Genomic DNA, 14,940 nt, shown 5'->3' on the forward strand with positions numbered 1-14,940 from the left:
TTATGTTAAATTTATGTCCTTGTAGATTTTTATCACTTCCTGTCTGGTGAAACTGTTGTCAGAAGGATAGGAAGTGAATGAAAATCTCCAACAGATGCGCAGATAACAGTAAAAAAAAAAAAAAAAAAAATATGGCAGGAGTTTGAACCCTTCCCCGCTGCATCTAGTGTTTGACCGGTTTAAGACAGCAGTTTGTTAATAACTACGATGCCCTCTGCAAAGGAAACAATAAACTAAGTGCCCCTTTACAGCTAGAAGCACGCAGCGACTGCACTGTCAATGACAGCTCACATTGTCTGCCGAGGAACGAATCGTGGTGGTCCCCTATCTTTTATCGCCATACCAATTAAAGCAAAATGATAGGAAGAGGTTTGTTGCTTAACAATCCTTACAGCTGTCACTGTATATCTTTCTCTGTGCACTTGCTGTGACCAGACAAAAAAAAAAAAATTCCTTATAAAAGAAAAAGTGCAGAGTAGTTAAAAAATTTATCTTTACAAATACGTGAAGACATTTCTTGTTCTGGGGAAGCACACAAAGTTCTCTGGTCATTAAAAAGCTTACAGATTAGTTTTCCTGCTGTACAGTTGGCCGAAGATTGATCAAACTATATATGGAGTTGGTAGACCAATCGTTCGGTTTTTGCATTGTTTGTGAGCTTGCTTCAACAGTCGCTTTCTATTTAAAGATTTAAAATGAACAAACGAACTGGAATTTTTTAATAACGAAAAAAAAATATGAAAATATTAAAAATGGTAAAAAAAAAAAAAAAAAAAAGGAATATTTTTTTTTTTTAAATAAATTAGCCACGGGGATGAAGGAGTATAACACTGCAAGTACAGCCTGATCATTTCTATCATCGCCATAACCAGAGGTGTATTTAGGTTTTGTGCTGCCCTAGGCCTGACTAAACTCATGCACCCCCTAATGTAAATATGACCCACCCCTTCATGTTTAAGACACACCCCATCATCTGTAAACCACACCCCTTCCACTTTAGACTCCACTTTTTCCTGTTAGAGCTCCGCCTCTTACTCTCTGTACATTAGCACACCCACGCACCATTCACTCCATACTTACATCAATACAATCCAGTTGGCTCCTGTCTGTCTAAATTGTTGCCCTTACCATGTGTATGTATGGATGTATGGATGTATGGATGTATGGATGTATGGATGTATGGATGGATGAATGCTAGGGACTTTAGATTGTAAGTTCCTTGAGGGCAAGGACTGATGTCCGCCTCTGGTATGACATGCACCCAGTCTGGCCAATCACCGGCCGTTTAATGCGGGCGTCAGTCGCTCCCTCCCCCTGGCCAAGTATGCCCCATGTATGTTGCTAGCGCAAGTGCGACGCTACAGGCCGCCGCGCCAGGGGCTAAATTTATGAGGGAGCTGGAAGGCGGCCGCGGGAGCCGATTAAATAAAAGGACGGATCAGGGGTCTTTTTTTTCATGCGGGGGGGCGGCTTTGGTGCCCGTGCCGCCCCCCGCAAAGTGCCGCCCTAGGCCTTGTCGGCCTAGGCCAAGATACATCCCTGGCCATAACCCCGCTACATTTCCAAAAGGCGGCCTCTTCTCCCTAAACCCCTCCTTGTTTACAGGCAAAGAGCATTGGGAGTTTTCAGCTCACTCGATTTCTGGCATGATCAACAGGAAATTCTTGCACTTGCATGCAAACAGATGTAACAAAACACTTTGAATGGTGTATTTAACAGGCCAAAAGGGGAGCAAATAAAAGAAGTTAGGGTTTAGATCCACTAAAAGAGCCTCGTGTGCCTAAAAATGAATCATAGTTTACAAAGTTTAGTACTTCAGCATTTTAAATTAATTTTTTTTTTTTTTTTTAGGAAAGTTAAAATTACATTTTAAATTAAACCTGCCATGAAATCAATAATAGGTATGTCATCGTTGACTTTCTTCTGAGATGCCAATTTCCTGGCTGTTCCTCTGGTTTTAATATTCTGAGCCACTGACCTGGAACAAGTATGCAGACTGGTAAAGTCAGATTAAAATCAGAATTTCTGATCTGTATACTTGTTCTGGGTTGGAGACTGTGTACCATCAAATGGGTGGCGAGTTACTGCACCTTTCACATTTATACTGCTTAGTGTATTCTGTCCCAATGTTCGCCCAAACACCATGAGACTCACCGATAGCTTGTGCCAGAGCGATGACAACTTCCTGGCAGGTAGTGGCCTCGGTCACCCCACACACGATGCGCTGGACTCCATCCACCCACACTTTGAGCTCCATGCTGAGGCTCCGAGGGGTCACACTGGTGTCACTCTCTTCCAATGTCACGTCATGTTCAGCGCTCTACAGACGGGAAGAGGAGCCGACTCTGCAAAGATAAATAAATACAGATCAGTTTCAGCCATGTCAGACTGTTTACAACATTTCTCTTCATAAAAATAAAAGATGTCCTCAGAAGAACAGAGGGATCCCATGTGACGGAGCCCGACGTGACCATCCACTGCTGGGTTTATGGCAGAAAGGCCACCAAGGGGGAGAGGAGAGGACGGCTGTGAGTCATGTATTTATTTTATTAGGGAATGAAACCATTTTAAAGGCCATTCATCCGCAGCCTGAGGAGAAGCATTACTTGCAATACATTTAGTACAAGTAATAGCAGAGCACAATGGAACAATTTGCCTTGTATTATTATAGTTATTTGGATTGACATTGGTGAATAATAATAATACCAAAAAAACAAACATAATAATACAAACAAAACATAAGACGAACTACAAGCTGCAAAACAGATAGTCGCTATGATGTTGTGGAAGGCACCAGAGTGGCACACAAGGAGAGCCAGCAGAAGGGGGTGGGGGTTGAGGGGGTGTATTGATGAAGTGGCACCATGTTTTGCAGACTGGCAAGGGGACACCATGTTTTACTGCTCCAGGTGACACCAACCTTAGTGACACCATTGAGACACAGTTTAGGCTACATTCATACCGATGATTTAAGCTGGTGTGTACTGTAGCTGTGGCACAGTGAGGCTGCCCGCCCTATTCACTATAATGCAGGTCAGCGGCGCCAGCAGCTATTCAGGACTCTCTGCACAGCCTGCGTTTATCCATAAAAACGAAACTCAGGTTTTTACTGTCCCCTCAACCACACATACATATAAAAGTGCCAACCCAGTGGTGCTCAACCAGTGGCCCGCGACCTACTGCTCTGGGATGGAATAGAATACGTTTATTACTAAAATCACAGTGTATACAGTATATGGGCATATCTGTTCTGCAGTGGTTACTTGGCCGCTTTTAAACTGATCCGCAGGTGAAGAGCAATGCAGCCACGGGTTACCTGCACTGAGCCATAGACTTCTATTACCTGCGAGTTTTGTGAGCTTTCTGAAAGTGCACCACACCTACATAATATAATAGCAGTCTATGGTAAAGTGCAGCTAACCTGTAGGAAAGCCACAGGGGAACTTTGCTGCACTTGCGGCGCAGGTAAACAGTGCATTAGTGTGAAAGCAGCCGTATGCCCCTTTCACATGGTCAGTCCGACCCAATCGAACCCTCAATTCACCTCTAAGGAGTGGCAGGTGTAAATGGACTTGTATGTGGGGCTCTATAGAGTAGAGTGGGCTGCCATCCGCCCGTTCCGCTCATTGTGGCCTGCAACCGGTTACAAAGTCGCTTAAGTGGCCCTTGCTCTTCGAAAAGTTGGGCACCTATGTGCTAACCACTACACCACGGTGCTGCCCATACGTATATACCCGTACATGGTCCACTTACTCCTGTAATAACACCTTACTACAAAAATCCTCCCCTTCTGCTTAGGCCACTAAAAAAGGCACAAATGTATGTAGTTCTGTATTTAAAAAAAAAAAAAAAAAAAAAAAAACACTGAACTCCAATCTTCTATTTATTCTTTCAGATTAGTACAGACTCCTCTTTTACTGAAAATGCTTCCTCTGATTTCACTGCACACTGTGAGCTTCTCACAAATGTACATTAAAATCTGCAGCAAGTCAGATAGAGCCGGCCCTCATAACATGCCTGGAGAATGTCCAGCATCAGCGGGGCATGGGTGTTCAACTTATGGCCCTCCAGCTGTTAAGGAACTACAAGGCTGATCGTTACAGGCATGACTCCCGAAGGCTGAGGCATGATGGGGCTTGTAGTTCCACAACAGCTGGAGGGCCAAAGGTTGAGGACCCATTCCTTCGCAGCCTGACTGCCTCTGGCCTGCTCCTGTCAGTCATTGGATTTCAGTTGCTTTAGGACAGGAAGTAAAAGGAATTCTCTCCAATCAGGACATACATGGTAAGAAACAAACTGACTTTTACTATCCTTGAAGTTCGGTTTTGTTTACATTTTATAGTATGCAATATAAATACGATGTGTCAAGTAAACAACTCAGGGAAAGAAAAAACAAACAAACATAACTTTCAGGTAACCTTGACACAACGTCCTCGCCCCTCGCAAATCCACTAGAACGACTTTATAATAAAAGCGGGAGGAGGCCGGTGGTTTGTGTATGACAAGCGACGCTGAAGGACGACAGCAATTATTTTTCATTTCACACTCAAGGTCTCCACACACGGCAGAATCACTAAGTGAATGAACGAGTTTACATTCCTCATACACTCCTCAGTATACAATCCTTATATGCCAACACGCCAGTCTGTCCATCTATGGCGGCCCCATTCAAGAGTCGCTCTGCCGTCTTTGGTGAGTTCTTATACAGCCGTGGCGACACACAACCAATGCCAATGAGGTAAAGCCTTTTTCTACCCACTCATTACAATATTGTAGGAGAAAGCAAGTACTGAAGGAATAACCAACACAACAGGAATGACTTCTGTCATCGAAAGTAAAAACGTCATATTTCTAGGCCAGTGACTACACAGATTAAAAAGAAGAGCTATAGACTAAACACCCCCCATTTTGGATAGCGCAAGGGAGGGTTATAACTCCTGTAAGGTTTATTTATGCCACCTGCACCCCATGGAGGCCATTTCCCTTCACTTCCTGTCCCATAGTCAAATCAGGAAGTGGGATGAAATCCCTGAAAATTAATGGAATTGCTTAGAGACCCCCAGGTCACCAGGACAAGTGTCCCTATTGGAAGATTTCCCCGCTTTTACAGTTCTGGGGACAACCAAAAATTCTGGATTTTCTTTTACTTTCACATTCCACAATAATGATAACACTGGACAAGTAGTAAGGGTGAGTCTCCGTGACAGGTGTTAGAACCCTCCTTTTGGATAGAGGGGATTAGAACTTGTGTAAAGTTTATTTTTGCCATCTGTGTACCATTGCAGAGATTCTCCTTCACTTCCTGTCCCATAGCCAAGCAGGAAGTGAGAGGAAATCCCTGCAAACTAAAGGAATCTCTTGGGGCCCCCAGGTCACCAGAACTGGTGTTCCCATTGGAAGATTTTTCCTCTTACTTTTCTGGGGACAACCAGAACCTTCAACGATAATGGTAAACAGGACAAATGAGTGAATATCCTTAATGGGGGCACAGACAGCAATCTCTGTCACCCTCTCCTCTATCCAAAACCCCACTTTTTTGGTTGCCTTTAGTTATACCTTAAAGTAGATCCAAACATTAAAGCAGAGGTCCAACCAAATTTTATTTATTTTTTTAAAAGCCAGCAGCTACAAATACTGCAGCTGCTGACTTAATAAATGGACACTTACCTGTCCAGCGCCGCCGCAATGTCGGCAGCTGAGACTGAGCAATCGCTCGTCTCTCATCTGCCGCCATCCTCGGTGAGGGAAATCGGGAAGTGAAGCGTTGCGGCTTCCCTGCCCGGTTCCCTACTGCGCATGCACGAGCGGCGCGTCCTCACTGGTCCCTGCTCTCTTCTGGGAACAGTGCCTTTCCCAGGAGACAGCGGGGGGTGGGGGGGGGTGGCGCAACTACCACAGGAGTCTATGCCCGGAAGTGGGTGCAAATACCTGTATCTGCACCTGAAAGGTGCCAAATGTGACACCAAAGGGAAGGGAGGGTTCCGAAAAGCGGAAGTTCAATTTTTGGGTGTAACTCTGCTTTAAGATCGCATACATTTATCATATTCATTCATCTTCATTAGTTGGCAACCTTTCATTGAAATAAACCCTGATAAACCTGCCATGCAGGTCCTTGTCCAGGCACTTCCTGTTCTAGGGTGATAACTTACTCCCAATCTCAGACCCAGAGCGAGATCTCTCCAATCAGAATATCTCAGGCTCCCTGCCGATTGTAGAAGTCTAGTTCTACTCTAGCAAGAAGCACGTTTAAAATCTGCAGAGGGACCTCTGCTTCCACACAAAGAGCAAAAGGTCTTTGCCTACAACATGCTGGCAGGTCAGGCTTTTCTACTTTGTCTGTGGCTGCTTTCTAAAGAAAACCAAACATAAGACTGTGCAAACAGGCTTTATTGAACCTGGAAGGCATTTAGACAATTTAACTACTTCTGGACTTTGGCTGGATATACCTGAATGATACCTGCAGCCGCAGGCTTCCTCCCAGAACCGTTTAGAGCTGAAGGCTGGTTCTCTTGTAAAAGCAATCCTAGCAGTCAACTAGCCACTGGGCAGCTTGTTCGGGCTCTCCCATTGCACCGGGATAGGCTTTGATTGGCTCTCCGCTATGGTAACCCAGAACCGATGATCTGATATTATCGCCAGTTTACATGGATGCCAACGGTGCCATAAAAAATCGAATAGAAAATCGAAGGCATTCAAAAACACTGATCCTTGTGTTTTGAATGCTTTTAAAATGGCAGAAGAGGGATCTGAGGTCTTGTAGACATAAAGGAGTTCCAGTCACCTACCTACTGCTGTCACAAGGATGTTTATATATATATATATATATATATATATATATATATATATATAATCTATCTTTCTATCTATCTATCTATCTATCTATCTATCTATCTATCTATATCTATATCTATATCTATATCTATATAATCTCACAGTGAACATCGGATTATGGGCAGTAATTCTAACACTAGGCTTCTAAAGCATCACCTACGTATAGTAAAATTTACATTGCTTGGCGCCATTGCACGGGCGTGCGCAATCTTAAAAATTGCATGTGAAAAACTGCTGCACAAATACCCTGTGCCACTAAGAAATTGCAACGACCACCATTTTATTCTCTAGGGCCTTTGCTTTAAAAAAAAAGAAAATTTGCATCGCACAGACATCACATGCAATGTGCAACATCGCACAAGTCTGAACCCAGGTTAAATGATCGTTCTTGAGTTTAGTTACACTTTTAGTTTTTCAAACTCAGCCAAGCAGAACATTATTATTTTTTTTTTTAAACAGTAGGGGAAAAGAGGAGGCAATTCTTGAGTTCTTGACCCCGCTGGCCATTCTTCCCCACCTAGTGAGCGCACAGTTTATCGGGAGAACATTCTGCGGATGAGTGAGAAAGAAATTAAATTCTGCGGAACGCCCACCTGACATATGAAAGAGGAAAATGAAGCTGGAGTGTGTCCAGGTCTGTGGAGGGTTCGAAGGGCTGCAATTGGCAGCTTCTTCAGAAGAGATACTATATCTGCAAGTGGATTAGGACAGCATTATAAAACAAAATCTCTGCCTGTACTAGAGATCATGAGACTGCCAGCTTGCCGCTGCGGGACAGTGACCAGAATTAAATTAGCACCAACATTTAAAGGGCCAGTCCACCAATATGTCAGCTATAATGAACTTCTAAAAGTGATTCTGCAATCAGCCCACACCAAATTTAGTGTTACTAAACCCACAACAGTAAAATCAGTATTGATATGCAGTAAAGCATGTGCACTGTGGAACCTAAGGGGTAATCCTCCACGCTGTGTAAAAGGGCCGTTTGATCTGGTCTTCTCTGATCCTCTCATGTTTCCCCCAAGTCCTCTAACCATCTTCTGACCGTACAGAGCCTTGGGGGCATTCTGCAAATGCTCAGTTTGGTGTGCATTGCTAGATAGATTTTTTTTTTGGAGGGTGCATGTGATCAGCACAGAGCCAATCAGCACTGCCAAGACATAGGGTCAGGGGTCCTGCAGCCTCGTGGGACAGTCAGAAGAAAAAGCTCTTCCTACAAGCTTTTACCAGACACTGATAGAAGTCACAGTACTGCTGAGAAAAGGTGTTCAGCAGTTTATATTTACTAAAACTTTTGCATTTCCATGTTCTGTTCGACCAGATATAGGGAATACAGGGTCCTGGGTTTAGTAACACTTTAAAACTCAAAAGCAACCATTCTATTGCAGCTTACCAATTAGATGCAATGCCTGCATTTGTTTTCTTTTTAAAAAGAACAAGCTCACCTGCAGATGCATCAGTTATGTCAAGAACAAACCATTTACCACCAACAAGGGTGCCTACAATGACCAGCTTTTATGTAAAACCTTTATCAAAATTGAAAAAATTAAAAATAGATGGTTATGCATGTAATCGATTGTGTAACTGCAGTGCGAGTTGGAGTTTATCTTCAATTTGTTGGTGCATTAAGTGCAACCAACACTCCCCTTCCTCCAGATTAACAATGCTGCTGTTCCACCTGTGAGCCTTCATCCAGAATGGGGACACCAATACAGGTGGGGTGTTACTGGCCAGATCACCAGGTGAAAACACAGGGAAAAGCCTAAAAAAAGAAAACCGATGCAGCCAACCACATCTAGAGACTTATAAGTTGCAATATATTCAATTTTTTAGTTTGGTGTTTAATATCACTTTAACCACTTAAGCCCCGGACCAAAATGCTGCCTAAAGACCCAAGGGGTTTTTACAGTTCGGGACTGCGTCGCTTTAACAGACAATTGCGCGGTCGTGCGACGTGGCTCCCGAACAAAATTGGCGTCTTTTTTTCCCCACAAATAGAGCTTTCTTTTGGTGGTATTTGATCACCTCTGCGGTTTTTATTTTTTGCGCTATAAACAAAAATATAGCGACAATTTAGAAAAAAGCTATATTTTTTACTTTTTGCTATAATAAATATTCCCCAAAAACATATATAACATTTTTTTTTCCTCAGTTTAGGCCGATACGTATTCTTCTACCTATTTTTGGTAAAAAAATCGCAATAATCGTTTATCGGTTGGTTTGCGCAAAATTTATAGTGTTTACAAAATAGGGGATAGTTTTTTTTTTTTTTTTTTTTTTTTTTTTTACTACTAATGGCGGCGATCAGCGATTTTTTTCGTGACTGCGACATTATGGCGGACACTTCGGACAATTTTGACACATTTTTGGGACAATTGTCATTTTCACAGCAAAAAATGCATTTAAATTGCATTCTTTATTGTGAAAATGACAGTTTGCAGTTTGGGAGTTAACCACAGGTGGCGCTGTAGGAGTTAGGGTTTACTTGTGTGTGTTTACTAGTGTAGGGGGGTGTGGCTGTAGGAATGACGTCATCGATCGTGTCTTCCCTATAAAAGGGAATGCCGCGATCGATGCGCCGACACAGTGAAGCACGGGGAAGCCGTGTTTACACACGGCTCTCCCCGTTCTTCAGCTCCGGGGAGCGATCGCGACGGAGCGGCTATAAACGAATAGCCGCGCCGTCGTCCCGGATCGCTCCTGAAGCCACGGGGACCGCCGCATCTACGGGGGGGGGGGGGTCCCGATCGGACCCCCGACCCACGTCAAGCAGGGCACGTATATATACACGTTGATGTGCCTGCCTGTGCCATTCTGCTGACGTATATGTACATGAGGCGGTCCTTAAGTGGTTAAAGGAAATCATTTTTTGCCTAAAGCTTATGTCTGCAAGGTAGACAGACAGAATAGTGTAATGATTCTGTTAAAAAAACGAGTAAATACCTATTAAATTCCTTCATATCACCTCCGGCGTTCTAGTTTCTGTTCTCTCATTCACTTCCTGGTTTGCGGTGCTCGTTCATGTAAGAACTACATTTCCCAGTATGCATTGCGGCACGCCCAGTAATTCACACCTCCTTGAAGTCTCTAACACATAGAGAGCGTCCTGCCACACAGATGTAGTTCCCAGGAGGGGGTGAGCACGTCACTGACCACCGCAGTAAAGCCTCCCATCACGATGGTCAGTAAAATCAGACAAGCAGGAAGTGAACAGAACAGAGAAGAAATAGAGCAACTTCTGAGCAAAAACGAACAATGAGGAAGTGAAAAGAGGAATGTCTGCAGGTAAAGGATGCTTATTATGAAAACATTTTTTTTCCCTTTACAACCCCTTTAAGTCCTATTCTAGGGACTAGATTAGGAAGCCTCCTGGAACAGGAAGTGACAAGGAAACCACGTTTCTGGCAGGATCAATAGGCATTTTTTGTACTTGCTGAAAACGTTTGCTAAGCTGTAATACACACACACAACTTTTTTTTCCTTGGTTTAGTTTACTTCAAGAGTCTGCATTTAAGGAAAATCTAAAAATATGAAGACGATGACCTCTTGTCTTTAGTGTACGAATGACTTCATTGTTGCAAAACTACAAGTCCCAGCACTGAATCTGATTAGTGCCAATTTGGCGTTTAGGATGAGATTTTCCATAGCAGGCTTGCATTAACTGGGGTCACCGAGAGTTTCCACCACTCACCGTCACGTCATCAGCCGCTATAGTCCATCCCCTCCCACCTAACCTCCTTTAAAAAAAAAAAAAAAAAAAACCTTCAAACGTCTCTGAACATAGTTAAATCATGAGACAATGGAGCACAGGGCCGTTTTTCCTCGGCCTGGACTGAAAGTCGTATTTTTAAAATCAGAGCGAAATTAACAAGTCCAACATGAATTGGAACCATCTGTGCGCTATTAATGTGCGCTGTACCTGCCAAGAGACTGTTTCCATGCGCCGCCCGCTTCCCCCCACCCCGGTGTCCCCCCTTTTTCTGTGCTGACATCCTGCAATTCAATCCTGAGCTCCACCATCCTAAACAAACAGTCCTGCAATCAGCGGCACAATAAGGATTCTGGGCCAGAGTGTTCCAGGGAGATGCAGGGGGTACCATGGGGGGGCGACACACATGTGACAGCAACTTATTTCCTAAAGTGTCTTTCTGCCTTCAGAGAATCCATATAATACAAAAGGGCGCTTGTTAAATATTCATCCAATGTCGGTATAATTATACTAACATAGCCCGAGGCCCACGGTTGGGCGGATGGACGTGCGTGGTTTTATGGTCTCCTAAGCTCCTTGTGCATTGTACATTTCCCAGGTTTTTAGAAGTGGATGTTCCAGCTAAACTTTCTCCAGCCGCAAGATGACTTGCTTCAGGCAAAAGAAAAAAAAGTCAATAGATTGCAAATTTTTTATAGGCATTTTCAATAGCCCAAATTAGGAAAGGAAGGTGTATCTCTAAATCCAAGAACACAATTATAAAATATTGCAGCTGATCAGTCCTTAGTTGTAGTGGCTGCAATCATTTTCATTTTTTTTCCCCCAGGCTTTTCTCCTCCCTTTCCATTTATTGATCCCATCAGTAACACACTTCCTGTCCTAGGGTGACAGCGCTTACTGTACTGTATTTATGGAAAATCAGAGTTGTCACCCTAGGACTCCACCCACATAACAGAGGGAAAAGGGTTCTGTAGTCCTCAGATATACCTTGGAACAATGCAACTGTAAGGGCCCTTCCACGCAGGCGGCCCAATCAGATCCACCTGTCAGTTTTTCAGGAAGACCTGATCTGACCCCCCCAGTCTCCTATGGAGTAGCATAGACAAATGTCTGTTGACACCCGCCGACATCAAATCCGATCTGCAAAAAAAAAAAAAAGACAAATGGGGATCCATTCCCCTCTGTTTGGAGGGATCAAATAGGTGTGTGGGTGTGTGGGTGTGTATCTCCATTCTGCATAAGTGGAGCGGATATAGACCAGTCACCCACCTGCTTAGGGATCAGCGCACAGATTGCCCGCTAAGCTGGCAAACTCCAATTGAGCCCGCCTCATGTGTAAGGGGCCCTGAGGGCAACTACACTTTCTGTAACACCTATTGATCCTGCAAGAAATCCAGTGTCCTTGTAACTTTTTGTGCAATCAGATGCGATTGCAGCCCATTCAAATGAACGGGCTGAGAGAAAAAAATAAAAAAATAAAAAAATTGTACTACAGGGGAATGCATAGGAATCAAAGGCTACACACAGCATTCTTTTGCGACTCTGGTGTGAGCCAGCCCTTACACAAGAACTTCTGGGACAGCCACAGGTGAGCAGATGATGCTTCCTCTGCCAGGTGCAACTTACCCCCTTACCTTCCCCACTATGGGCAAAGCAGAGTTTTTCTTTAAGGTTGGAATGGGGCTCTTGAATTCTGGAAGTACAATTTCAACTATACATTCTTCATCCTGCGGAGAGGAGGTCCTGCATATAAGCAGCTGTATATACAGATTAAAGAAAACAACCAAACTGTGCTAGAAACTGTGACAGGAATGAGGAGAGACCGACAACACTTCTCTTCAAGGTGCACACAAACATTAGTCAATAGCTGAGAATTTAAGTTGTATTGGGTGGTGATCAGAATGTTCTCTCTAGGAGTTACTTCAAAATGGACCTCTGGTAACTTTATTCTTCGGCATTAGTATGTACAGTATCTGACATATTCCAATAGACATCACCAATCACATACTTCGAAATATTATTATTATTCTACAGGATTTATATAGCGCCAACAGCTTGCATAGGGCAGTGACAATACAATTCAATACAGGAGAAATCAGAGAGCCCTGCTCGTTCGAGCTTACAATCTAAAAAGGGAGGATAGTTGCTGGAGGCAGGATAGGCTTCACGGAAGAGAAAAGTTTTCAAAAATCGCCTAAAAGTGTATAGAGTAGGAGATAGTTGGACAGATTGGGGAAGGGAATTCCAAAGGATGGGAGATGCTTGGGAGAAGCCCTGGAGAGGAGCACAGGACGAGGCGATAAGGGAACTAGAGAACAGGAGGTCTTGGGAGGAACGGAGAGAGCGATTTGGTTGGCATTTTGAGACTAGGTTAGTGATGTAGCTGGAGGCCAAGTTGTGGGAGGCTTTGTAAGTTATTAGTATTTTGAATGTCATTTGTTGGGTGAGTGGCAGCCAATTGAGGGATTTGCGGAGAGGGGTAGCAGACGCCGCGTGGTCAGTAAGGTAGCAGCATTCTGGACTGAATAGGGGATAACCTATATAAAGACAGTCCAATGAGGAGGGAGTGGCAGTAGTCGAGGCGAGAGATTACCAGGGAAGGGATTAGGACGTTTGTGGTGTTATTGGTTAGGGAGGGGGCGTATTTTGGAGATGTTGTGGAGGTTGAGGCAGAAAGCTTTGGAAAATGATTGGATGTGGGGACAAAAGAAGAATTCCAGGGGACTACACCTAGCACCCTGGCATGCGAGGATGGTTGTACCACTGATCAACAAGAGAAATCATTGGAAGGGACACATGGGGGAGGAAATATTATGAGCTCAGTTTTGGATAGATTGAGTTTGAGGAAGTGGTGTGACATCCAGACTGATATGTCAGTCAGTAAATTAGTAATGCGTGAGGAGACGGATGTTGTGAGCTGAGGGTTAGGCTGCATTCACACCTGAGCGTAGCGTTTTGCCGCGATTTTGGACAGGTCTAGGGTAACCAATGTTAAAAACAGAAAAACGCCCAAATACGCTCAATTCCAGAACTTGTTTGAGCTTCAGGCGTTCGGCGTCAGGCGTTTTGGAGTGGAGATGTAAACCATCTCCATTGAGAATAATGTATTTTTTTCCCCCTCTAGCGTTTTGGAGCTTCATACTTCAGGCGACAAAACGCTCAGGTGTGAATGCAGCCTTAGAGATAGATTTGCGTTTCATCAGCGTAGTAAGGATATTGAAAGCCATAGGAGGTAATCAGTTGACCCAGGGAAGAGGTGTAGATTGATAATAGGAGAGGTCAAAGGACAGAACCTTGGGGGACCTCAGAGAAAATGGAGAGGAAAGGAGGAAGTATAATTGTAGGCGACACCGACAGCGTAGTGGGAAAGGCAGGATGAGAGCCAACAAAGAGCACAGTCATGGAGACCAAAGGCGTAACGTTTGAGGAGGGGGGGGGGGGGGTGGTCACTCTTATCAAAGGCAGCCGCAAGGTCCAGAAAAAGTACAGAATAAAGTCCATTGGTTTTTGCTGTTAGTAAATTATTTAAGAGTTTTAGAAGAGCAGTTTCAGTGTAGTGGTGAGGGAGAAATCCAGACTGAAGGGGACCAAGGTTATTCTTGATGAGGTGGTCACCCCATGAGGTGGTCACCCCATGAGGTGGTCACCCCATGAGGTGGTCACCCCATGAGGTGGTCACCCCATGAGGTGGTCACCCCATGAGGTGGTCACTCCGTTGTAGGCCAGGTGTTCAAGGAGTTTGGAGGAAAAGGGGAGAAAGGAGGAGATGGGGCATAGGTTAAGATAGCTGGGGTTTCAAGGAAGGCTTTTTAAGTATGTGGGTGACTAGTGCATGTTTCAGAGAGTTGAAGATGCTACAAGAGAGGGAGAGATTATAGATTACTGATGTGTTAGGCCGCGTACACATGGTTGGTCAAAACCGATGGAAACGGACTGAAGGACCGTTTCATCGGTCCAAACCGATGGTGTGTGGGCCCCATCGGTCAGTTATCCTTCGGTCAAAAATTTTAGAACTTGCTTTAAAATTGAACTGATGGATGCCTAACCGATAGGTCAAAACCGACGGTTAGTATGCAAAAGCATCGGTTAAAAACCTGCACATGCTCAGAATGAAGTCGACGCATGCTTGGAAGCATTGAACTTCATTTTTCTCAGCACGTCGTTGCGTTTTACGTCACTGCGTTGGACTCGATCGTTTTTTTAACTGATGGTGTGTAGGCACATCAGACAGCTTCATCGGTTAACCGATAAGAACGGTCCTTCGAACCGTTCTCATCGGATGGACTGATCGTGTGTACGCGGCCTCAGAGGTTTAGATCCAAAAACTCAAGCATCAGGATTTACATCATGATTGCGTCACTTCTGAGTCAGCATCTCTGTCCAAGAAGTAGATGGTGACC

The 14,940-nt window shown here is 44.2% G+C and overlaps 1 protein-coding gene across 2 annotated transcripts in view; it reads right to left on the minus strand.

Moving 5' to 3' along the window:
- Nucleotides 1–14,940, minus strand: part of RASSF8 (Ras association domain family member 8) — a 99,367-nt gene that overhangs the window by 27,722 nt on the left and 56,705 nt on the right. For both annotated transcript variants that reach the window (XM_040345611.1, XM_040345610.1), the window contains exon 2: nt 2,155–2,345. In XM_040345611.1, coding sequence (XP_040201545.1) covers nt 2,155–2,257 — 103 coding nt within the window. In that variant the 5' untranslated portion in view covers nt 2,258–2,345. The remainder of the gene's footprint in view (nt 1–2,154; nt 2,346–14,940) is intronic.

Source organism: Rana temporaria, chromosome 3 (assembly GCF_905171775.1).
Source record: "Rana temporaria chromosome 3, aRanTem1.1, whole genome shotgun sequence".
NCBI lineage: Eukaryota > Metazoa > Chordata > Amphibia > Anura > Ranidae > Rana > Rana temporaria.